This window comes from Biomphalaria glabrata, chromosome 14 (genome assembly GCF_947242115.1).
Source record: "Biomphalaria glabrata chromosome 14, xgBioGlab47.1, whole genome shotgun sequence".
Lineage (NCBI taxonomy): Eukaryota > Metazoa > Mollusca > Gastropoda > Planorbidae > Biomphalaria > Biomphalaria glabrata.
Window position 1 is genome coordinate 29,716,605 of NC_074724.1, and position 25,542 is coordinate 29,742,146.

At 36.5% G+C, this 25,542-nt stretch overlaps 2 protein-coding genes across 4 annotated transcripts; both read right to left on the reverse strand.

The window, feature by feature from the left end:
• Positions 1-16: 16 nt before the first annotated feature.
• Positions 17-20,037, reverse strand: LOC106059133 (uncharacterized). Of its 3 annotated transcripts, XM_056009420.1 has the most exons (10): positions 19,755-20,036; positions 15,428-15,595; positions 14,077-14,165; positions 11,292-11,424; positions 9,298-9,621; positions 8,347-8,465; positions 6,615-6,831; positions 3,796-4,116; positions 2,396-2,524; positions 17-918 (listed from the first exon to the last, which is right to left on the reverse strand). In XM_056009420.1, exons 1-10 carry the CDS (start codon positions 19,798-19,800, stop codon positions 389-391), a joined length of 2,076 nt encoding a protein of 691 aa, XP_055865395.1. In that variant the 5' UTR covers positions 19,801-20,036; the 3' UTR covers positions 17-388. The 3 variants fall into 3 exon arrangements, with proteins under 3 accessions (XP_055865395.1, XP_055865398.1, XP_055865397.1); XM_056009423.1 differs by lacking the exon at positions 3,796-4,116 and having other exon boundaries at positions 19,755-20,037; XM_056009422.1 differs by lacking the exon at positions 15,428-15,595.
• Positions 20,038-22,156: 2,119 nt separating this feature from the next.
• On the reverse strand, positions 22,157-25,468 carry LOC106059136 (heat shock protein 70 B2-like). Its single transcript, XM_056009424.1, has 2 exons — positions 24,908-25,468; positions 22,157-24,386 (listed from the first exon to the last, which is right to left on the reverse strand). The coding sequence occupies exon 2, from the start codon at positions 24,384-24,386 to the stop codon at positions 22,476-22,478; it is 1,911 nt and encodes a 636-aa protein (XP_055865399.1). The 5' UTR covers positions 24,908-25,468; the 3' UTR covers positions 22,157-22,475.
• Positions 25,469-25,542: the final 74 nt, after the last annotated feature.

The window sequence follows — 25,542 nt, forward strand, 5'->3', positions numbered from 1 at the left end:
AGAACAAGAAAGCAAGCCGATTAACAAGTTTTAATATAATTCAACACTATGTATCAAATTACATCAAACTTCATAGTACATCATATGGAAACATAAACACAATATTCCGAACACAACATCATATCGAAAGTTCAAGAATATCTAAACACACACATTGTAAACACGCCATTATATCAGAACATGGACAATATATTTAAAACAGAAAATCATGCCCAGACTTTCATTCAATCTTCAGAATACATCGGCTTCCGACTTAAGTAAAAAGAACATAGCTAAAGGTCAATTCGATGAATGTACAGTTGTATAGATACATACATGAGTTAAAAGTAATCCTTTTGTTCGTGGCTTATACTAAATGAAAATGTTACGAAACAAAATCGATTCAAATCTATTTCGCATCAACGATCACTTGACATTTGCTTGAACGTTTCAGTCTGACGTTTTGATACATCAGTGATCTCCGGATGTTCTCTTTCGCTCGGCGCAACACTCTGACAATGACGTAGCCATCTTTGTTCACATCCTCCTTCCCATCATTCTCCGGGGTTTCCGTGACGCACAGATTTGGAGGCTGCCAGTTCAGATAGTCTGCCTTGAGTATTTCCGGTTCCTCGGATGTACCTGGGACTGAGAGGGTATCCATGCAATCTCCTGAGGGAGTGACTAAAGTCTGGGGGACAAACTCGATGTACTGATCCTGGCGAGGGGGTTTGCTGCTGAGAGACTCGGGCACAAACTCAATGTACTGATCCTGGCGAGGTGGCTTGCTGCTGAGAGACTCGGGGATAGTGTGGTACACGCTGTTTTCGACGTTAGCGACCTCTTCGATGATAATTTCTGGCACCGTGATTGAGTTCAGCTTCCACAGTCCGACATATTCATTTCTAGGGCGTTCTTCTTCATTTTTTACGTTCAAATCTTTAAAAAAAAAAGAGGAAAAAAAAATACTTCAACTATAATGCTGCAATGTGAAATGACAGTTAAAGATCTTAATACGCGTGTCATGTTCTGTGTCAGTTGAGGTCTCAAGTGAAGTGTAAACAGGAAGTTTATGTATACATTAGAAGCATAGACATTTCCTGTTTTTACTTATAAGATTAAATATATAGGGAGGATAATTGATTTCTGGTACCTGAAGTCAGAGGCAAAGTGATTAAAACGTGCGCCCGGGGCGAGGTACTTTATTGGCGCCCCTCCCCATTTCCATGAACATCACATAGAAAGCTAGGCTGTTTGTGGCACAAGTCCCCCCCCTCCCTTTTCACTACCCCTTTGCCTGAAGATTGTGTAAGTTTCGATTTCTAGATTGATCTTGGAAACCTATATAAGAGGACAATTGTTTTACTGGGGACTGTAGTTTTAAAGTTAGATGCTTCATGTTAAATTCTGTAGTGAATCTTTTATTGAAATTAAATTATAGTTTGTGTTAATAGTATGTGTTCAATCTTTTCTTGAGTATTATTATGTTTTATTTCATAAAGAGTATTTCTGCTACTTCTTGACCTATGAAAATATATCCATCCTACATTGGGTCATTGAATTGATCTTCTATAACTACTAAAACATATTAGACATACAGTTCCATCATTAAACTAGCAAAATATAAAAAATCCTTTAAAAAAAAGTCTTAAGTGGAAGAACTCCGTCCTTAAAACTATATCTATCAAAAAGTGCTACACCCTGGCAGAGCCTGAGACTTTGCCGATCCCAAAGTCAGTGGCGTAGCAAGGTACCTGTGGGCCCGGGTTCAAGAATATGTTGATGGGCCCCCTCCCCTCCTTTCCCATATGTCCAATTTTAAAAGGGCCTATGTAGGACAGATCACAATTGGTCATTAGTCGCGCGCCATGCGGTGCCGTATTTAGACTCAAAAGGCCCTAAGCTATTTGAGATAAGGGAACCCCATATTATTTCAGATATTATATGGAACTACTAGGCCTAAATATTTCTTGAGGGTCCTAACCCTATAGCTTATGTTGCATATAGATAAATCTAAACCTGGCCCCATGTTTGTAACGCCTTCGCCTGTGAGCCCCAAAATGGTCGTAGGCCTGGGTTCATTGAACCCCTGTGCGCCATGAATGCTACGCCACTGCCCAAAGTGTATTGTCACTGCCATTCCTTTGGACATAGCTAATTGGAGATGGATGGAGGAGACTGCTTTGAGAGCGACAGGTTCCGACCATAACTTATGAAATGATTCATAGTCGCTTCGCGGCTGGAGCAAGCCATAGAATGAAAGTGTTCTTAAAGAAGAACATGCCTTTTATATTCATAAGACATTTTACCTTTTTTTTTTCTGGTGATCAACTTTACTCTAATAGCACTTGGAAAGCAACAAAACTTGTATGTATTTGTCCCTGCAAGAGGTACCGTAAATTAAAAATAAACTTACCTTTTCGTCTTGCTTGAATGTGACTTCTGATGGTGGCCACTGCTAAAAGCACTCCGAGCGCTACAATGGTAAAACAGGCACCGGAAATAAGTTGTACTATCAGCATCTCACTGAACTCTTCACCCTTGCCTGGAATGTTTTTAAAAAGGGATTGGAAACAAACGTATTCATTGATGATATTTTTAATGATTTAAAGAATGTCAATTTTATAACAAAAGCTATAAGAGATCCGAAACAAATAAAATCCAAAATAATATTTCTAAATACAATGCACACTCTCTCCCTTTCTCCTTACTACAATACTACTGTCTCTCTCTCTCTCCCTCTCGCTCTCTCCCTCCTTCTCTCTTTCTCTCTCTCTCTCTCTCTCTCTCGCTCTCAAAACGTTATTTCCCAAATCGAAGGGATTTTTTCTAAGTGTCAATTGGTATTATGTAAAATCTAATTGAAACCCAGACTTGTTTTGAACATATGCTGCGCTTATTTTATTAAAAGTAATTTCATTTAAAATTTAAACAATTCTTTTAACGCCGTTACAAGACTTTAATAACAGAAAGAAATATAGCTTTAGGGATTTATCCCCCTTTCTACTTTGTAGTATGTTAAAAGAAAAGGGAGCATTTCAGAGATTTTTATGAGTTTCGGGAAAACTATAAACAGCTAGCTTTTCGTTGTAACCGGTGTACAAACTCAAGAAGATGTTGATAATCTATGCATTTTTTTTTTCAAAAGTATATGATTTTTTAGCATTTTTAGCACTGCAGAAGCAAATTCTGTTTGAAGCTTTTAGTTGGCAAAATAGAAGCTCATCTTAGAGTCCTTGACACTGTTAAGTTGATCGTGAAAATTTCCAATATTATACAGATGCCTAGAAGGCTGTAATATTATATATATTTTTTTTATTGTACTTGTTGTTTTTATAGCTAATACTAATCTATCTCATTGTTCGTTATTTAATATGGTTAGACTAGCCGACCCGAGGCATAGCATAGCCCCACAACTTTTTTTATGAGCCTCGCTCTCTGTCACAGCGAAAGTTACGTGGGGTAGCTCTAGTCCGACTTGCAGAAATAAAAGAGTTATCTTTCCTTGACTTTTATCATCGTGGTGTCCCGCATTGTTGGGCCACGAAGAGAATTATATATATATATATATAAATAGAGCCTTTGTCTTTTGTCTATATCTACTCGTATTTAAAAAGTTTATTAATCAGTGCTTGTGTGAAAATATTAAATAAGTTATATAAGTTTAAATTCTAATGTTTCTAGATGTTTATCTTATCTTATAAAATACAGATATTACTTCAAAAAGAAGATGATTACATCCTAAGCGACATGTTAACCAATGACTTAAATTCTGCCAATTGGATAATTAATGAAACATTTTTTCCTTTAGCTTACTTGTTAGAAATAGAGTAATTGTCTTTGAGAGATTATATTTTTGAGAGATATGGCGAGCCGAGCAGACACAGCTCCTGTTATCAGTCTGTCGGCCGATGCTGATTCTCATACTAGCGATGTGACCTCGGCTCTCAGAAGTGGAGCACTGGGTGGAGATGTCTTTGATTTCCTTATCGCATTGAATCCTGGTGTCCTGGACCAGAGGCGTACCTCCGTGGACAGAGCAAGAGATGACAGAGGTGGTGTTTTCCATTGCGTACAGAGCCCCATCATGTGAAACTCCGTTGGTGACGTAGAACTTGGGCTCTTCCACTGGTGGCTCTGTTGATGGACACAGAAGGTCAACGTTTAGACTGGTCAAGCGGTTGGTATTTGGACATGAAACTGGTAACACAATGATAAATGTTCGGACACTTGGTATTACTATTATTCTTATTGGTTTAAAATTTGAACAAGGTACTATTACCTAACTAAGTTTGAGTTTGAGTTTTGAGTATTTGGCACATCGGCACAATTTAGGCCATGTCGTGCCCGTAATCCTTCAAGGGTCACTCCCCCCTCGTATCACCAGAGCTAAATTACATACAGTTAAATCATTCAAAGCAAGGTCTATTTACCTTCAACACAGTAGTTAGTAAAAATTTTATAATTTAGTAAAAATCTTTTGTAAATATTATATGGTCATAATTTCACAAATCAAATCTTCGTAGACAACCCCAACTCCCGGACGAATTAGTGAAATCACCTTATACATTAAAGTGGGCAGATTTAGTGTTGATGAGTAGTGTCTTGTGATGTAGATCCGGACATCTGATCCGAACACAAATTTGAATAAAAGCTTACAATCCTCTTTTATGTGCTAAATGAAATTTTTAAAACCGATATCTACAGGCTTTCTAGATCATAGTAGAGGAGGCTATTCGAGCAAGTGCTGGAGGAACGACTCGTTTAAATTTCACCCAAAGTTAATCTTTTGAATTCGCGGTCCGGATTTATTGGTCAACGTGTAAAAAAAATGCCAGATCAGTACGATTAATCGATATCGATCACTTTACCATTAGACAGTCCATAATTTTTTTTAAAAAAAGAAAAATTGGCACTCTGTGGCTATTACGAAGGAAGTGAAAATCTCGATGGACAATTTTGAAACAATTTCTTGCAGTCGGTGATATTACTATCTAGGTAAGATGCATGTCTGGGAGAACATATGCAACGAATCAAAGTTGGCATCAGGGCCGATCTCGTACATATCACCAAATAATAGAAAACGAATTGATCGTGTTATTACATGGTCACTTTGATAGACGAATAAATAGCCTAGAAGTAATACAAGCCCCCCCCCACCTCTTTCCCAAACCTTTTAGCTGGCTAGTGGGTGAAGGGGAGACCCGAACAAAAAATCGAATGAGTGTCACAGGTCTTGTAAAACAAGAACACTGTAAGCCGTAAATAAAGTCGGTGTCTTTTTAATTTTTTATTTTAAGAGCTACCTTAGGGACACCATTGTATAGAGGTGATATACAAACTGCAAATCTAATCAAAGATATTAAAGGATTTGACAACACAAACTTAGCCTGTTCCAGCAAGACTATTCGTTATACAAGGCCTTAACACTGACCTGCGACGTCGCAACGAGTTATTGGTCTAATCTGCCCACAGGTTGCGACGTTGCAGGTCAGTGTTGAGGTCTCGGCTCGAGTCACCTAGTCTGTACACGTTGGCTCTCATTCCTCAGCCACCCTCTCTTTTATACATTGCACATGCCGTTCATCCTTCTAAAAATAGCATCTTAGTCATATGACCTGTATTACATCAGTCAGCACACACACACACGATATAACAATTTACATAATAAAAAATATCAAGGGTATGGGCTATAGCAAATATATAGTAAATTGAAGTTCACCTTTCAGACCTTGTGGTCTATAGGGCAGATGATGTAAAGGTCATCTGTTTCTGTGGCCTACGGTTAACAAGGGTGTCATGTAGACAGCACAACGACCAACCGCCTTTACTTTTCCCTAACTAATGTCAGGTACCCATTACAGCTGGGTGGACTCAGAGGCGCCTGAAGATCACGACATTAAAAATCCCAGTCTTCACCAGGATTCGAATCCCGATCCCCGGTTCAGAAGCCAAGTGCTTTACCGCTCAGCCACCGCGCCTCAGCAAATATATACAATAGTATTTAAATAAACGATCTTGGAAAAAGTTGGAATGCAAGAGAAAATGAAAGATAAAAAAAGCAATCGAAAAAAGAATACTTTTTTAAACCAAAGCTTATCTAAGGGGAAGTAACCGTTAATTGCTACCATTTACTCTGAAATTGCAGGATGAGCTCCCTTTCTGCTATGTAAAAACAAAATTAACAGATTGGTACTAAATGATCAATGGATTGATTCGTCTATTGTTATTGACTATGAATAATTATGCACAATTTCAACTTGATCTGAGAATGAGAAAAGGTTAAAAATAAACGTGTCAGAACGTAACAAGGGGAACCAAAACCATTTAGAAATCCACATTTCTCACCAAGTAGCATTTATTCCTCTTATTTCAAAATCAAACAAAATAATTAGACCACTAACAATTAACTAACTGTTTGCTTTTTCCCTATATATTCATGTCTTGTCAGGTTTAATAAATGATTGTGCACATTTTTTTACTTGATCCGAGAATGGGAAATGGGAAAAAAAAACATGTTCAAACATTTTACCAGACAGACAGGCAGACAGACAGACAGGCAGAGTGAGATATAAGCTACGTAAAAAAAAGGGAATGAACTCAAAGGAAGCACAAAACAAAGAAACGAAACTTACCTATCAATATGTCCACTGTTGTGGTCACAGACTCGTTTTTCAGGTCAAGGTCATCAATCACCGGATACATTGAAACAGTGAAAGTATAAAATCCATGAGAGCTGACCAAGACACTGTATTCACATGACCTCTGAGACAGTGTAGAAGCCTGACTAACAGACTGTTCATTGACTTCAGTTCCCTCGGAACTAGAGACATTGCCAGCTCTTGAGGACATCTATTGTTTACCAGAAATATTTCATCAATTTGCTTCTATAATAACCCATGTCAATCAAATTGTTTTGTACAGAGGTAGAAATAGAATTATATTACAAGATATATTAATCTTGGGAGATTGACTATGCATGGCTGGAATACTATAAATAGTTAGCCTTATTGGTGTATCCGGTGTCCAAACTAAAGGAAGTACAGATAAGCTAGGGTTTTTTCCAGCACCATGAATTAAATTTTCTAAGCGGTTCTATTTGTAGCCACAAATAATTTTACCATGGAATAAGCATTAGACTTTCCTTGTATGACTTTAAAAACTTAATGAAAAACAAATTTTCAATTTACTAGTGGACATAAAGGAGATGTGATATGAAGATTGACTGCCACACATTGTGATATTGTTGAAATTATTGCTCAATTCGTCCGATTAAGCGTCCTTGCTATTGTTCAGTTTGTCCTAAAAATCTCCAATAGAGTGAATCATCTTGTCCTCTCAACAAAAAAAAATGAAATTAAACTTAAAAAACAAATAAAAAACTATGTAAGGCTCGGTTTTGAAAGGGAAGGGAGGTACCAAGACCAAAACAACCTTTTACCGTTGCACAAAAAGCCTTCGTAATTTGTACTAGAATAATCCACCAAAATTTTGCATAGCGATGTATTCAGATAAGATCGAACCGAATCTCGCATAGCGATTCATTCAGATAATTACTAGAAGGAATAAGGAAAGAGTATGGATGATTTTCAAGACAAGGTCGTTGGTAAATATGGCTACGTGGTTAGTTTATGTCGAGAAGAATTTAAGTGAAAGGACCCTCTTTCCCGTGGTGTGGGGGGGGGGTGAAGAAGGGGGCCTAGTAGCCGAGTGGTAAGGCCCTTAACTTCCGAACCACTGGGCAACGAGTTCAAATCTCGATACGGAAATGTGTGCTTCTAAGGACTTCCATATGTCTGCCCATCGGTTAACCATGACCTATAGAAGCCGATGACCCTTAAATCCTCTGGCCCATGAATTGTAAGGTCTAAAACGGAATATATACTATCATGTTTGTTTTTTATGTATTCTTAATGAGCACGCTAGACCAAGAAATGTAATTCAAATATCTTAAGTACATGCCCAACCATGGAAACCCTACTAACGAACTTAAAATGTATAGATCCAGATTACACAGGAGAAAGTAGAGAGTATTCCTGTAGAGGAAAGTATTTGTTTCGTTTCTTGTTTGTTTCCAAATATTTTTTTTAAACGCTTATATTAACTCTTATATCATTCTTGTCTGTTTGAATTTTCGTAGTCGAATTTTCAACCACTTCATCAAATATTGCATATAAGCTCATGCTCGGTGACAACACATGAATCAATCAAACAATCAAATAATTATGTAATCAATTGGTAGTAATTAAAAACAATATTTAATATGCTTTGATATATAAAATATATCAAGCTAAGGGGTGATAATCATTGCTTTTGTTTTTTTTTTATAAATTAACGCACTAGTAATAAGTTGTATCAGAGACCTACCTGATGGATAAAGTGAGTCCAAGTGCACCCAACTTTAGGATGCACGTTGCTATCAGTGCACCTAACAGTGATGTGAGTCTCGTTGAAGCTGTGCTCGCAGCTGGGCCCTTGTGGTACAGCTGGAAACAAAGCATGATATATTTAAAGACACTTATGTTCGACCAGCTGGGTATCAAACAGTACATTACATGCAATTCAGCGAAGTGTTTCAAGCTGAGCTGTGCAAGGCTAAGAACTAAAGAACTTGAGGCGTTGCAGTTATTTCATTCCTTGACTTGTGGCTTAGCAAAAATAGGAAGACAGCAAAGTTTATTGCATGAAACGAAAGTTACCAGGTGCTTGTCAGTAAATGTAATAATATATTAATCTGGTAGTAATAGGGTAACAAAAGCAGGGCCGGAGTTAGGCATAGGCAAAATGGGCATCCGCCTAGGGCATCCGATTGATGGGAGTCTCGCACAGGACTGAAAATAATTTATTTTAGAGAAGACATAGCGAGAGTTGTGCCCAATGTTATTGCTGTAGTACATTATGTTTAAGATGAACAGCGTACTTTTATTTTTTCGCAGTTTTTTTTTAAATTATTTTTCTGTTTAAGTGGGGTCTAGGGCCTCCAATTACCTCAGGCCGGCCGTGATAAAATTTTGAATTTATCAGCAACTTCTTTGAACCTTTAGCACGCTTGTACTGAATAGCTGAATATATATTTTATTTTTTAAATTGTCCTAATGAAGTGTTTGAAATCTTTATAATTATTAAGGGATGGTTTCAAAATTGTACCGTAGACTTAAAAATTTGAAGTTTGAAAAGAAGACATTTTTTTTTAATGCATAAAGAAAATAGCTAATTTTTCGGGATTATATGAAAAGGTTAGCTTAGACCATCAAATCAAATATCAAAAAACGTGAAACAAATATAAGTTGATACGGTAATGTAACAAAAAAGCTTTACCGTAAACATTTAAATCACAAGATGCTGATGACGTGAGATCGTTTCTCGAGTGAAAAGTACAGGTGACATGTCCTGCATCACTTCTTCTGACGACATCGATCTTCGTGTTCAGTGAGACCTTGCCAGGAGTAACGACTAGACTAGACTGCAACCCTAATTCGCTTTCGCAGTTGTCCTGCGTACAGTTGGCCCATTGTCCGGTGGCTCCGTACATTTTAGCAGACACTATCGTACTCTTGGCATTACTCCAAGCCTCGCAAACTAAAGAAGCATTCGTCTCACCCTCTTTCAGGAGTGGACACTTTAAAACTGGCTTTGAAATAACTGAAACAAACAAGATTATCATTTGTTTTTCTTCTTCTTCATATATAATACAGACGTTACTTCAAAATAAAAGATGATTACGTCCTACGCGTCATGCATTCAGTCATGCATATTAACCAATGACTTAAATTTTTGCCAAGTCACTGGTTTTCCTGGCTAGCTCAGGCAACCCATTCCATGCTCTAATAGCACTAGAGAAGAATGAGCATTTGTACAAATTCGTACTAGCATATATATCGATTCTCTCTGTTTGTCTGTCTGAACACTTTATTTCTTCCACACCTAGTTGAGCTTTGCAAAACTATTCATTGGCAAGGACAAAAATCAATAAAAAGAAAATAAACAATCAGTCGATTATTACTGGTAATTAATTATGTTGTTTGATGCCGACAAGGGCATTAATTCTTCAGTATTCAGAGATATGTCTAAATATTTGGGGTTTCGCCCTCTTAGATAACTGTACACGTTATTTCCCCCTCACCCATTCTGGGATAAAGTTGAAATTTAAAAAATGTATTGTACCTGATAAAACTTGAGTCAATTAAAAAATTAACCAATTATAGTAGTATTTAATTATTTTGTTTGATATTGAAAAGCGAAATAACTTCTACATTACTGAGATATCTAGTTGCAATTGAAGAGTTCTTTGGTTATATATATATATATTTATATTTATATTTAATATATTTTTATATTTTGCCAAAACAGAGGCCCTTGGGACTAATCCGACTCTTTAAGCTGTGATATCAGGTCTTTCGAAACGTCTGCCCACAATTCATAACCAAACTGCATATGTTTTTGGTTCTGTTGGAATCGACAAATGGTGGTGCGGCATAGGCCCAAAAAATTTGTCATCACTGATCTATACCTAGATCTACTTATTTGTAATTCTTACAGGCTTGATTGCCTTACACTAAAAAAAAAATTGAGCACAAAGTGTTAAGTAAGTTTCAAATTATAGGGCTCTATGTTAAACTTGAGATTGAGATAGAATAAAATAGATAGTGGCCAAAACTCAATAATAAAGGTAAAATATTTTTCAAAGCATAATATGACAATTTATATATATATATATATATATATATATATAGATAGATAGATAGATAGATAGATAGATAGATAGATAGATAGATAGATAGATAGATAGATAGATATAGATATATAGATAGATAGATAGATAGATAGATAGATAGATAGATAGATAGATAGATAGATAGATAGATAGATAGATAGATAGATAGATAGATAGATAGATAGATTAGATAGATAGATAGATAGATAGATAGATAGATAGATAGATAGATAGATAGATAGATAGATAGATAGATGATAGATAGATAGATAGATAGATAGATAGATAGATAGATAGATAGATAGATAGATAGATAGATAGATAGATAGATAGATAGATAGATAGATAAGAGCTTTAAATTTGATTTTTCTTTGAAAATAAAAGCTTTTGAAATAAAAGCTTTGAAAAAAAAAAGATCTTTGTAAATTAAGGGCTTCAAATTTAGAGTTTTGACATCAAAGAGTTACTGAAGGTATCTAAATGTGTTCTTTAAATTCAAAATAATATTATCAGTGGAGGGTTACTTTATTAAAGTACCTTATGTATTCTAAAGTAACCCAGGTTCTATACATAGATTGAATAAAGTAGTAATACTTACGTGGTTGAGTCTGGCAAAGAAAGTTAGCTGGGGAATTCCCGAACTCCATCCAACCATGTTTAGTGGCTACTGCAGTAGAGTAAGATGGACTGGGTATGTGAGGCCTGAACGCCCAACCGAAATAGGAAGTTGCCTTTGGGGGTCAGTAAATGAAGAGATTATTATTATTTATCAACAAAACTTATAGATGACCATTGTTTCATATCTTTATAGGCTACTATAGGCTACTATAAAGCATAAAGTAAGGTGTATGTATGTATGTCCAGCATAGAAATTACAACCGTTTGACTAATCTTGATAAAACTTGGCATAAATGTTCCTTGGGTACTAACTTTAACAGTAACGTATGTATAGTAGCCCTAAGACAAATTTAAGATCCCCCCTCCAAAAAAAAAAGTTGTCCATGAAAGTGTTACTATATCATGGATCTAGGCCATGTTTACAGAGATAAATCGAAAGGATCCAGATCTAGATCTAATTTTAAGAACTACACTTCGAAAAGATAGTTTTTTACTTCGACAAATAAAAATACAAAATATAGTCTACTGATTTCATTATTTAATAAAATTAACCTTCAAATTTGTGTTTCAAAAGCATTTTTACATAAATTCGTTCCTTATATCTGCAAATTTAGACATCCTGGAGTACTTTATAATCTCATTCATTTAACAAATCGGATAAACCCGTTTCAATTGTACTTTATATCCTATGCATCTTGCTCTTTTTTTTTTCGTTTTTAATAGATATGAATATATCGGCTTAACGGGTAAACCCATTTTCGCAAAACTACTTTTATTTTCGTGGCGAAAGTGAAAAACTTGAAAGGATCATCAGCTAATTTTAACATACATCTAAATCAAATCCACTAGATAAGTAATACACAAACTAAGGTCCGCAGGCCGCGGGTAATGTCCGGCTTCTATACATATATATAAATTCATAAATTCTTAAGTTCCTGTTATAAATAAGTAGACTGGACTGCATTGGTCACAAATTATTTAAGCAACTCGTTCTGAGACTGTGGGGGGTGACCCTCTAGAGGTGATTTTTTATTGTCCGGAGGATAAAATGAATTGTATTTACTTTGTAGTTATAAATCCATGGTTGATTATTGATCTAGTTATAAAAAAAAGATCCCATTTCAGAAGATGTGGTCTGTAGGTCATGTTTCTGTGTCCTACGGTTAACGAGGGTGCCATGTGGCCAGCACAACGACCAACCGCCTTTACTTTTCCCCAAATAATGTCAGGTACCCATTAGAGCTGGGTGGACTCAGAGGCGCTCAAAAATCCCGAACCTAAAAGTCCCAGTCTTCATCAGGATTCGAACTCAGGTTCTGAAGCCAAGCTTTACCGCTCAGCCACCGCGCCTCCGTTGATCTAGGCATTATTACCAATGTTTTAAATAAAGCGTATTTTGTTAATTAAGTAACTTTTTTTTTTACAATACCTCTATTCAAGTCAGAAATACATGGAACCTGAAACCTGGACGAGGATCTCAAAAACGGCTCTAACGATTGTCCTATAAATTTAACAGTTGATGTATAGCGCTGAGACAAGAATTACTAACTCGTTGGCCACAGAGGGAGAATTCTTGTTTGACCGTTATAATTTATCAAAGCAAAAATGAAATTTTAATTTGGCTAGATAATTAAGCCTACATCTAGATCGGTTTTGTATGGACTATCGCGTTCTGAAATTTCCGATTGTAAGGCATTATTGATTCGTGAGTTTAATCTGCATATATAATTATCTACGTCACCCAACCATGGGGGACACCACGCACGCATGCCGACTCTTAACCCTCCTCCGGATGTAAACACACTATGATTGGACAGGCAACATGAGTTTTTATATGGGGATATTAAATATAGACTACTAACATACAATAATGAATAAGCTACTTGAGCCCCTTGAATTCACTCTTATAATAGTAGCTCTACATCTATTATGAAAGTATCTAGACTCTAGGTCTAGACCTAAATCTATGTAGTCTTACAAGCGAATGTTTTTATTTAAAAAAAAATAGATTTAGGTCGATAAGCTATTTTGATAGCTCCATTCATACTAATTTTTAACAATCACGCATACGCTTTTTTATAACATTATTATACATACGTTCAACCAGGATTCCTTCTCTGAGGGAAAGGGGGAAATGAGGCGGGGTAAAAAAAATTTTTTTTTTTATCTTGACATTCATTAGTTATTAAGAGAAAAAAAAAACAATCGCTCTATAGAAGAGGTATTGTCTTTTTTAAAATAGTATTTGTAATATTTTTCTTGTTCCACTTGCAAGCAGAGCCTTCCATACTGTTTGCGCGAGAAGCGTAAAAAGGTAGATTCCGTTTTTCGTGTGTGTGTTAGTGTGTGTGTGACTGTGTATATGTGTGTGCTAGTGTGTGTGTGTGCTAGTGTGTGCTAGTGTGTGTGTGTGTGAATAAGACATTTCAATGCGTCTGTCCAATACGATTCTATGGTGGAACCTTCTTTCTTTTGTCAGAAAGCTCATATCGCTCTGGAGGATGTGGTACCGTTTTCTTGTCTTTTGCGCGACCAAAACGAGGTTGATCATATGATCTTTAAACCTATTTACTGCCTCCAATGTTGCTCACGCTTCAATTTAACTATCCGTTACCTGCGCTTGGAGAAATAGTGCGTTGTAGACGTCAGGAAAATGAAATTCTGAAGTTCTGAAAGTAGATTAACACTTGTTTGGGGGGGGGGGGGGGCAGGGGGGGGCACGAAGTTATGTTATGAAGGGAACTGTTGAAGATTAACCAAATTACCTTAATGGTATCTCCCCACGTGTAATGTCCGTTTTTCTTACTATCTTGTAAACCAATCAACGCCTTGTCCGTGGTACTGTTGAGAAAACCTGAATCATTGGAAGAATGTATTTTTATATACAATGAATACTTGGGGTTTTTTTTATTCTGAGGATATCGTTTACAGTAAAACGTCCTTTATATGGACGTCAGTTATCAGGACCGTCAATTTTTTTGTGTGTTTTACAGTACGGTAAGTGGTCTCTAAGTGGTCTTGCTAATGTGCAGTGAAAGATCAGCAATTATTTCTCTTAATATTTTGTTCCCTGTATATTTTACTTGAAATTTTATGTTTACGTACCGCGTGATTCACCCGTATAATTTTTTTTTTTACCTTTTTTGGGAAATGGACCGTTTATAATATTCCACATTCTGTTATCCGATCGATCGATTATCCGGACAAAGTCCGTTCCCAACCCGGATAAACGACACAATACTGTAATGTTGTCACAGAGCCTTGAGCCTACATCATGTTTGTTAACATGTAAGTTAAATTATTATTATACTATGGATATATACCATGATGTATTCAGCATCTATACTTTTATTAAGGATACCTCAGTTTTGCTTGTGACACCAGTTGTCGAGCTGTTTGCATCCTTTGAATCCTTGGGCTTTAGCCTCTTTTCTTTTACCACTTTTGTGGGCTTTCTTAGCCTCCTTTTAGGCTTTCTGCCTCTTTTTTGGGCTTACACTTTTTTTATAATTAATTTTATAACTAATTTAGTGCATTTACAAAAGATACAATTAGAGTATTTAAGTAGATAGTTAATTAAATGAAGATAGGTTTTAAAATTAAACAATTCTCTATTAACGATCTGTATTTCATTGCCGCCTTTGTGTTCTGTATTTTTTGAGTAGCTACAGAATTTTAATTAGTAGAGTTTATGTCCACTTTCACTAGTGTGCTTCTATGCGCCTCACCACATAATTGATTATTGTAGTGTAATCTTCTTAAATCATTTATACACCTAGAAATAGCGCGGGGCCCAATGCTGTCGCATAGGTTGCAGTGGCCTAAGGCCGGCCCTGGAAAATAGCGGCGTATGCTACGGTCGACTGGCATTATATACAGTTTCTAATTACAGGTTTCATGTAAATATATTTTGCATTTATATACAGTGGCCGTATTCTCATAATTTATGGTGTTAGATCTATTATAAGATTGTGTGTTTGTGTGAGGTGTATGGGACATTGAATAAACGAGTGTGTTATGGGGCGAAAAAAAAAAGACTAATTAATATATTACTATGGCAACTGAATTGACGAATAACGAATTGAAAATATTGATAGTGCATTTCGGGATAGATACCTCGGATAAATGTGTCGGTGTTTTCATCCAGGATATGAACCAGATGTCCGCCATAGAACAGGTCACGACAGTAACCCTCTGCTTCGGCGTGCTTGGCAAGATGCTGGACCAACACAATACAGGTCTGACTGTGTTCATGGTAGGTCATGTGTTCACAGATCTGACATTCTGATAGAATCACAACAACATTGCAATAAGTGTTCACTTATCTGACATTCTGATAGAATCACAACAACATTGCAATAAGTGTTCACTTATCTGACATTCTAATAGAATCACAACAACATTGCAATAAGTATTCACTTATCTGACATTCTGATAGAATCACACCAACATTGCAATAAGTGTTCACTTATCTGACATTCTAATAGAATCACAACAACATTGCAATAAGTATTCACTTATCTGACATTCTGATAGAATCACAACATTGCAATTAGTGTTCACTTATCTGACATTCTGATAGAATCACAACAACATTGCAATAAGTATTCACTTATCTGACATTCTGATAGAATCACAACAACATTGCAATAAGTGTTCACTTATCTGACATTCTGATAGAATCACAACATTGCAATATGTATTCACTTATCTGACATTCTGATGGAATCACAACAACATTGCAATAAGTGTTCACTTATCTGACATTCTAATAGAATCACAACAACATTGCAATAAGTATTCACTTATCTGACATTCTGATAGAATCACAACATTGCAATTAGTGTTCACTTATCTGACATTCTGATAGAATCACAACAACATTGCAATAAGTGTTCACTTATCTGACATTCTGATAGAATCACAACAACATTGCAATAAGTATTCACTTATCTGACATTCTGATGGAATCACAACAACATTGCAATAAGTGTTCACATATCTGACATTCTGATAGAATCACAACAACATTGCAATAAGTATTCACTTATCTGACATTCTGATAGAATCACAACAACATTGCAATATGTATTCACTTATCTGACATTCTAATAGAATCACAACAACATTGCAATAAGTATTCACTTATCTGACATTCTGATAGAATCACAACATTGCAATTAGTGTTCACTTATCTGACATTCTGATAGAATCACAACAACATTGCAATTAGTGTTCACTTATCTGACATTCTGATGGAATCACAACAACATTGCAATAAGTGTTCACATATCTGACATTCTGATAGAATCACAACAACATTGCAATAAGTGTTCACTTATCTGACATTCTGATAGAATCACAACAACATTGCAATAAGTATTCACTTATCTGACATTCTGATGGAATCACAACAACATTGCAATAAGTGTTCACTTATCTGACATTCTGATGGAATCACAACAACATTGCAATAAGTGTTCACATATCTGACATTCTGATAGAATCACAACAACATTGCAATAAGTATTCACTTATCTGACATTCTGATAGAATCACAACAACATTGCAATATGTATTCACTTATCTGACATTCTAATAGAATCACAACAACATTGCAATAAGTATTCACTTATCTGACATTCTGATAGAATCACAACATTGCAATTAGTGTTCACTTATCTGACATTCTGATAGAATCACAACAACATTGCAATTAGTGTTCACTTATCTGACATTCTGATGGAATCACAACAACATTGCAATAAGTGTTCACATATCTGACATTCTGATAGAATCACAACAACATTGCAATAAGTGTTCACTTATCTGACATTCTGATAGAATCACAACAACATTGCAATAAGTATTCACTTATCTGACATTCTGATAGAATCACAACATTGCAATTAGTGTTCACTTATCTGACATTCTGATAGAATCACAACAACATTGCAATAAGTATTCACTTATCTGACATTCTGATAGAATCACAACATTGCAATTAGTGTTCACTTATCTGACATTCTGATAGAATCACAACAACATTGCAATAAGTGTTCACTTATCTGACATTCTGATAGAATCACAACAACATTGCAATAAGTGTTCACTTATCTGACATTCTGATAGAATCACAACAACATTGCAATAAGTGTTCACTTATCTGACATTCTGATGGAATCACAACAACATTGCAATAAGTGTTCACATATCTGACATTCTGATGGAATCACAACAACATTGCAATAAGTGTTCACATATCTGACATTCTGATAGAATCACAACAACATTGCAATAAGTATTCACTTATCTGACATTCTAATAGAATCACAACAACATTGCAATAAGTGTTCACTTATCTGACATTCTGATAGAATCACAACAACATTGCAATAAGTGTTCACTTATCTGACATTCTGATGGAATCACAACAACATTGCAATAAGTGTTCACATATCTGACATTCTGATAGAATCACAACAACATTGCAATAAGTATTCACTTATCTGACATTCTAATAGAATCACAACAACATTGCAATAAGTATTCACTTATCTGACATTCTAATAGAATCACAACAACATTGCAATAAGTGTTCACTTATCTGACATTCTGATAGAATCACAACAACATTGCAATAAGTGTTCACTTATCTGACATTCTGATGGAATCACAACAACATTGCAATAAGTGTTCACATATCTGACATTCTGATGGAATCACAACAACATTGCAATAAGTGTTCACATATCTGACATTCTGATGGAATCACAACAACATTGCAATACGTCAAACGAGAATTTAGACATTTTGATATAGATTAGTAAATTTTTTCATTAGAAGAAATATTTGCTTTGACTTGCAAGAAGTTGTTTTTAATTGCAGGCCCTACAAATAAAAAATTTGATTTGTCAAGGTATTTTTATTTACATATTAAAAACTTGGTAGCATTTATTTCTCACACATTTTAGTGATTTTTAGGGCTCCTGAAAGGGAAAAAACTGTTATTAGGGTCTAAACGTGTATGGTCTGTCTGTCTGTCAGTCCTTCTGTCAAGTTTACATTGCAAAAACTAGAAAATATATTATAATTCTATATCATGATATTAGAGATCGTGCAAAGTTTTGGTATAATAGCCACTTTTATCTTCTGAAAGCAAACCGTTTGGTTTTTAAAATTACTTATGCTATCAATTTTGTTATAAAATACACTTTTAAAACAACACGTAATTGTTGGGAAGATTAAGAATGATTAAGTTTTGTTCTTTGTGTAATACTTATCCTTATAATTTAGTGAATATATTCACGATATTGGATTTTCAATAGCCTTGACTAGTTTTTGTGATCTTAACGTGACGGTGATATTGAAAAAAAAAAGAAGAAAAACTGACATTGAAAAAAAAAACAACGAACGAAATGTGAAACACTTAAGCTTGGAGATTAAGGGGCAATAACAACTATACACTGTTGTTATATTAACCGATGGGGAAAGTAACATCTGACCTCACAGACACCTTTGAGGCCCTAAACATATCTTGAAACTGTCAGGTAGAGTTGAGCCTTCAGCTCTTGGAACATTAAGCCAGCAAAAGTGAACAAGAGCTCCCTCTCACTGGCCTGAAAGAGAACAGTGTACACTGTTCTGTCAGACCCCCGCCATTTTCCTTTTCTATACCAAGCTAACCGTGCGGGAAACGCCATTTAAGTAACGGCCCCTTGAGGAACAGCGCCTGGATTGTGACAAGGTTGTGGGAGCTTTTTTACAACTCCGCACAGCACAATGAGGATGCTCTCGCACCCCCTTAGGCACCCCCACGGGAGTCTTGTTTTGCTACCCTTTAGCCTAATCGTTTCCTCCTACGATCGTTTCCACCCGGACGCCACTATGAGGCAGGGTAGCATGCCCGGGCGCCACTATGAGGCAGGGTAGCATGCCCGGGCGCCACTATGAGGCAGGGTAGCATGCCCGGGCGCCACTATGAGGCAGGGTAGCATGCCCGGGCGCCACTATGAGGCAGGGTAGCATGCCCGGGCTTAAACATCTCTAAGAAGATTCTCGTCTTAGTGGACACTTTGAATTCTTAAAGGCACCACGTTGAAGTTTGTTTCTCTTTAAAGAATATCGACCCTGGTTGTGCCAGGAGAATAAACATTAATTCATTTCTAAAATAATAGTAATAATTATAATTTTATCCATTTTGCGTAGCAGAAGTATAGTAACTTAGACTATGTTTTGTACACGCTTTTACCTTAATTATACGCAAAAGTCTACATAATCAAACAGTACTAACTATCACTATAAAATGGTTGACCGAGTGTTAGGCGCTGTCAGGAATTAGAATCCTGTTTGACTGCGAGATTTCGGGACTGTGAATGTTGAAGTAATCTTTATTTCTAGAAAACAAAGTAAAAAACAAACTAGTGTCTAATGTATCACGAACCTGATATAACAAAAACGTATAGGAGATATATGATGATTAAATTCATCTTTCAAAAGTCGTCAAAAAAAAAATAATCCACTATCCAATGGTACTTGCTTTACATTATACACTGCGAGCTGTCAGAATCCAAACCAAAACTTATTTCAAAAGCCACTTCAATTTTGCGCAAATGTCCATAACAATATATGACGATGACTCCGTATGAAGCATATGGCGTGTGACAGCAACTACAACATCTACAACATGTTGGTCCAATACAAAGGAAAGTTTCAAGTGAGGACACTGAATGAGATGAATTGTCCACTTCCGTGCTACCCAGATTTCAATGGAATTGAACGCACGCAAATAATTTTTTAGGAAATATTTATTTAACAGGTCCACCACACCATCCACATCTGCACCTAGCGGAATCAGTTTATCAAAACTGCAATGCATGGATAAAAATCGGAATGTATTTAATGAAATAGAATGCAACCCTATAGAGGCAATTACTTGATAATGTTTTAATATAATGGATGTTAACATGGGCATAACAGGCGAGAGGTGGATTTTATGGGCTTGGACCTAACCACAGGGATCGTGTTTTGGTGCGTTGCGTAGAAGTTACTGCCCCCTACCATTAGAAGAGATTTTTTTTTAAAAAGTTCACTTACGTTAGGATAAGTTACCAGACGACAGGCAAAAGAAGGACATGAGCGCCTTTTTTTTTTCAGCTAAGCTTATTGCAACTCAGTCTGTCTGCCTGTCTGTCTAGTAATTTTTTTTTACACATTATTTATACCACAAACATTCTCGGATCAAGTTGAAACTTTACACGATTATTGATTGTATTTAACATTGCCTGAGTAAAAAAAAAAACATCAACCAATTAGTTAATGGATTGTTGTTAATTAGTTGTTATGTTTGGTATCGAAAAAGGGAAAAAGGTTTTACTAATTGAGAGATGTGACTGTATATGTGATGTTGTTTCCCTTGCTTCATTTTAGTACACGTTTTTTCTCCTACTTCCCATTCTCGAATCAAGTTGAAATTTTGTGTAATGATTGATAGTCGCTGACAACACGTGAATCGATAAAAAAAAAAAACTAATTAGTCGTGGTAATTAATTTAATTTGTTTTTTTTTTAAGAAAAAAAAAGAGCTTTTTCCTGCAGTATTGAAATATATGACAGTAATTTTTGTGGTTATTCCCCCATAGATAATCTTTGTTTTTAAAAAGTATTTTGCTTGTATGAGGTCGGGTCCTCCACAACCAATAGGGGCCTAATATGGGGCCCAAACAAGGGCTCGGGCGCAATGAACCCCTTCTCGCCATGGTTTCTACGCCACTGCGAAAATGTGGCAAAGTACTTTTGAAAGATAATGGTTATAGAAACATAAAAGTTACATGATCTTAGTGACGTTCCCCCCCCCCCCCCATCGCTCGGAACTTCAATTTTAAAATGTCAAGTCAGCTACGTAATATCCTGTGTTTTGTGTGCGTGTTTGTATTGTATGAATAGATTCTGATGTAACCATGAGTAAGACCAAGACCATTTCGTTATAGAAGGCCTAAACACTGACCTGCAACGTCACAGACCTATGAAGTGGCAACCAGCTATTGATCTGAACTGCCCACAGGTTGTGACGTTGCAGGACCAGGCCTTCTATGACGATTAGTCTCGGTAAGACCATCGCAGATGATGTTATAAATAAGGGTGGGGCTAATAGAAGTCAATTGAAATAAAAGTACAAATGAGAGATAAGTGAGAGCACGTGTGTCCAGTGTAGTTTTGAAGTGACTTGCGTGTTGGTGTGTTGGTTTCAATTGCTCAAGATCTGATAATTTCGTTTGTGTTTCTACATATATCTACACTGAAACTGAAAGCTGTATATCATTCACCTTCACCTATCCTTTAGTCTGTTGGACCGTTTGGTAAGGGGGCACCATACAAGAACTGTCAACCGTCTTTCTCCACTCTTCTCTGTCTTTTGCCTTGGATAGAACCTCTTTCAATGGCAGCCCATTCTTTTATGTCGTCTTAAGTCCTTATATAATGTGTCTTTCTATTTGTGTTTTTCTGAGTATTTTATTAGGTTGTGTTTTATGTATTTTGTAAATTATGGTTCGGTGTTTGTATACGATTACTGCTGCTTGTCTTTAAATCCTGAAGTGTCTCTATAAATGATTTTGGTATAATGATATAATGACGTTTGGATTATGTTTTTAAAAAAAATTGTGTGTACCAAACATTATTCAATTATTTTTTTCTTTATTTACATAGATTTAGGTCGAGATTTTATGGATCAATGCATAAATGTATTATAGTAATATATTTAAAATAAAATAAAGCAAATCAGCATTTTCAATATTTTTTCTTATTTTATTAAACTTCAAATAAATTCAACATCGTATAAACATAATATGTACAAATAAACTTTAAATTTCAAAAGAATATATCACGAAAGAAACTGGCCTTCAAAAATATTCAAATTATAAAAATTTTTACATCAATTTCTACTTGAAATACAATATTATATACAAATCAAACTCAAAACTCAAAAATCTTAATTGTTTCATTTAAAAAAAAAACGAGATAAAAAAAAACAAAAAATATTTTTAAAAAACATTCAAAATATAAAACTCACACATGAGATTGCATTATACTTAATATCAACTTTACATTCAATAATACTGTAAGTTCAAAAACAAACAAAAAAAGACTAGCTGGAAGTCAAGTTTTTAATCTACTTCTTCAACTGTTGGGCCACTGTTATGGTCCTGAGTGTGTCCTGGTGCTGAGCCGCCTTGGGAGTGCAGCTTGGCCATGACGGAAGAGCTGAGTTTCTGTATCTCCTTCAATTTGTCTTCATACTCTTCTTTCTCGGCCAAAGAGTTATTGTCCAGCCATTTCAGCGTGCTGCTGCAGGCGTTCAGCACAGTGTCCTTGTCACTAGAAGACAGCTTCTCCCCAGCGGCATCAACAGCCTGTTTGACATTAAAGACGTAGTTCTCCAGCTGGTTCCTAGCCAACACTCTATCCTGCTGCTTCTTGTCCTCGTCTTTGTATTTCTCCGCGTCTGAGAGCATCCTATCGATTTCAGCCTGGCTGAGTCGGCCTTTGTCGTTTTTGATGGTGATGTTGTTGGTTTTACCAGTGCTCTTGTCCTGGGCGCTGACGTTGAGGATACCGTTGGCGTCGATGTCGAATGTGACCTCTATCTGGGGAACGCCTCTGGGTGCAGGAGGGATGCCGGTGAGGTGGAATTTGCCCAACAGGTTGTTGTCTTTGGTCATAGCACGCTCACCTTCGTAGACCTGAATGTCGACGCCTGGCTGATTGTCCACGTATGTGGTGAAGATCTGGGAGGTTTTGGTTGGAATGGTGGTGCCTCTCTTGACCAGTGGAGTCATGACGCCTCCAGCAGTTTCAATACCCAGTGAGAGTGGAGCAACATCCACCAACAGAACGTCTTTGATGGTGTCGCTTGTGTCGCCAGTCAACACAGCAGCTTGAACTGCAGCACCATAAGCTACAGCTTCGTCTGGGTTTATAGATTTGTTCAGCTCTTTGCCATTGAAGAAGTCCGTCAGAAGCTTCTGGACTTTTGGAATGCGAGTTGACCCGCCAACCAGTACAACTTCATCTATTTTGCCCTTGTCTAGTTTGGCATCTCTCAGTGCTGTCTCAACAGGCTGCAGTGTTGATCTGAAAAGGTCACCACACAGCTCTTCAAATCTGGCTCTTGTAATCTTAGTGTAAAAGTCAATACCTTCATAGAGAGAGTCTATTTCAATGGAAGCTTCAGAACTGCTGGAGAGTGTTCTCTTGGCTCGTTCGCATGCTGTTTGAAGACGTCTGATGGCCCTTGGGTTGCTGCTCATGTCTTTATTATATTTACGTTTGAACTCCTGCACAAAGTGAGTGACCATTCTGTTGTCAAAGTCTTCCCCTCCCAGATGGGTGTCGCCAGCAGTAGCCTTCACTTCAAACATCGACCCTTCATCGATGGTCAAGATGCTGACGTCGAAAGTGCCACCACCCAGGTCGAAAATCAAAACATTCTTCTCTCCTTTATGACCTTTGTCAAGGCCATACGCCAGGGCAGCGGCTGTGGGCTCATTGATTATTCGGAGGACATTGAGTCCAGCGATAGCACCAGCATCTTTTGTGGCTTGCCTCTGTGAATCGTTGAAATAAGCTGGCACTGTGATCACAGCATCTGTGACTTTCTGGCCTAGATAAGCCTCGGCCGTCTCTTTCATCTTGGTGAGAACCATCGAGCTGATCTCCTCTGGGGCGAAGAGTTTTTTCTCGCCTCTGTACTCAGCTTGGATCTTGGGGCGACCATCAACTTCCACAACCTTGAAGGGCCAATGCTTCATGTCGTTCTGGACTGTCTTGTCGTCAAACTTTCTGCCGATCAGCCTCTTGGCGTCGTAGACTGTGTTACTTGGATTCATGGCAGCTTGGTTCTTGGCTGCGTCACCCACCAAGCGTTCTGTGTCGGTAAAGGCCACATAGCTGGGAGTTGTCCTGTTGCCTTGATCGTTGGCGATTATCTCCACCTTGCCATGTTGGAACACACCCACGCAAGAATAGGTTGTCCCCAGGTCAATACCAATCGCGGGAGCCTTATTTCGTCCTGACATCTGAAAAAAAAAATTAAAAAACAAAATTACATTATGTACAAAGTTAGTTTTGTTTTGTTACAAGCTACATGTAAGTGATACCGGTAACTTAAAATAAGAGCGGGATTTAAAGCCGTCTGCAAGCGTTCTACCTTCTACTAGGAATTAAATAGGCGCTACATTAAGAAACAGTAAATTATAAAAACAAAAAAAAAAAAGTTAGGATATATTAACATGATTTGTCACAATGGAGTAGGCAAAAAAATTTTTGGTTTACAGTTTTGGACTCAAAAATTAGGGCCTATTAGGCTTAATTAAAAAGAGAAGACATAGGCCTAGATTAAATAAGGCCTACACAAAAAGTCTTAGGCCTAATAATATAATAAAGATGAACTAGAAACGCTAGGGCGAACTTTATCTTATTATATACAGACCTAGACATAGACTATAAGTCTATGAGTTACTAATTATTGTTAAATCAAGGTGCTAGATTTAAGGTCTATGGCTAAAACAAAATCATCATTACGAAATATATAACTTACCTTAATTGTAGATAGATGTATTAAAACTCTTGATTGAAATCTTTAAACTTAAGACTCCTGTGCAGATTAGGATATATGCTCAGTAAGATATAGAATGAGGAATGAAAATTGCGTTGCGCTGTAGTAATAGTTAATTACTTTTCGCTTGTGTGTCGTTATACCAGATTCAGGTATTCTGTCTCTGCTGCTCAACATGCTTGCTTTTATACTAGTTTGCGAAGAAGGTGTAGAATTCCCGAGAATCCTCCTTGCTTATCACAACAGTCTAGAGGATTCTCGATGACCCTGGCTATTTATTTCCTGTTCTTCCATTGGCTGGACTTTTAATCGGAATTGCTCGGAAAGATCCGTCAAGCTAAAAATAAGTGTGACCCAATTATCTAGAGCGTAGAGGAATTTTCTAGCCACAACGAGATGAGAACTGAAGAAACAACACGATATTTTCTTCATTGGGATTTAAAAACTAGAATCTAGATCTATCTGGAAAAATCTAGATCCAATAAACCCAATATTTATATAGTTTATAGATCTAGAACATTAAATGTCAATACGAGTAAATGTTTTATTTTTTTTTATTTCCATAATTAAATCTATTTATCTAGTCTAATCATGATCTAACGAAGAATCAAGATGTA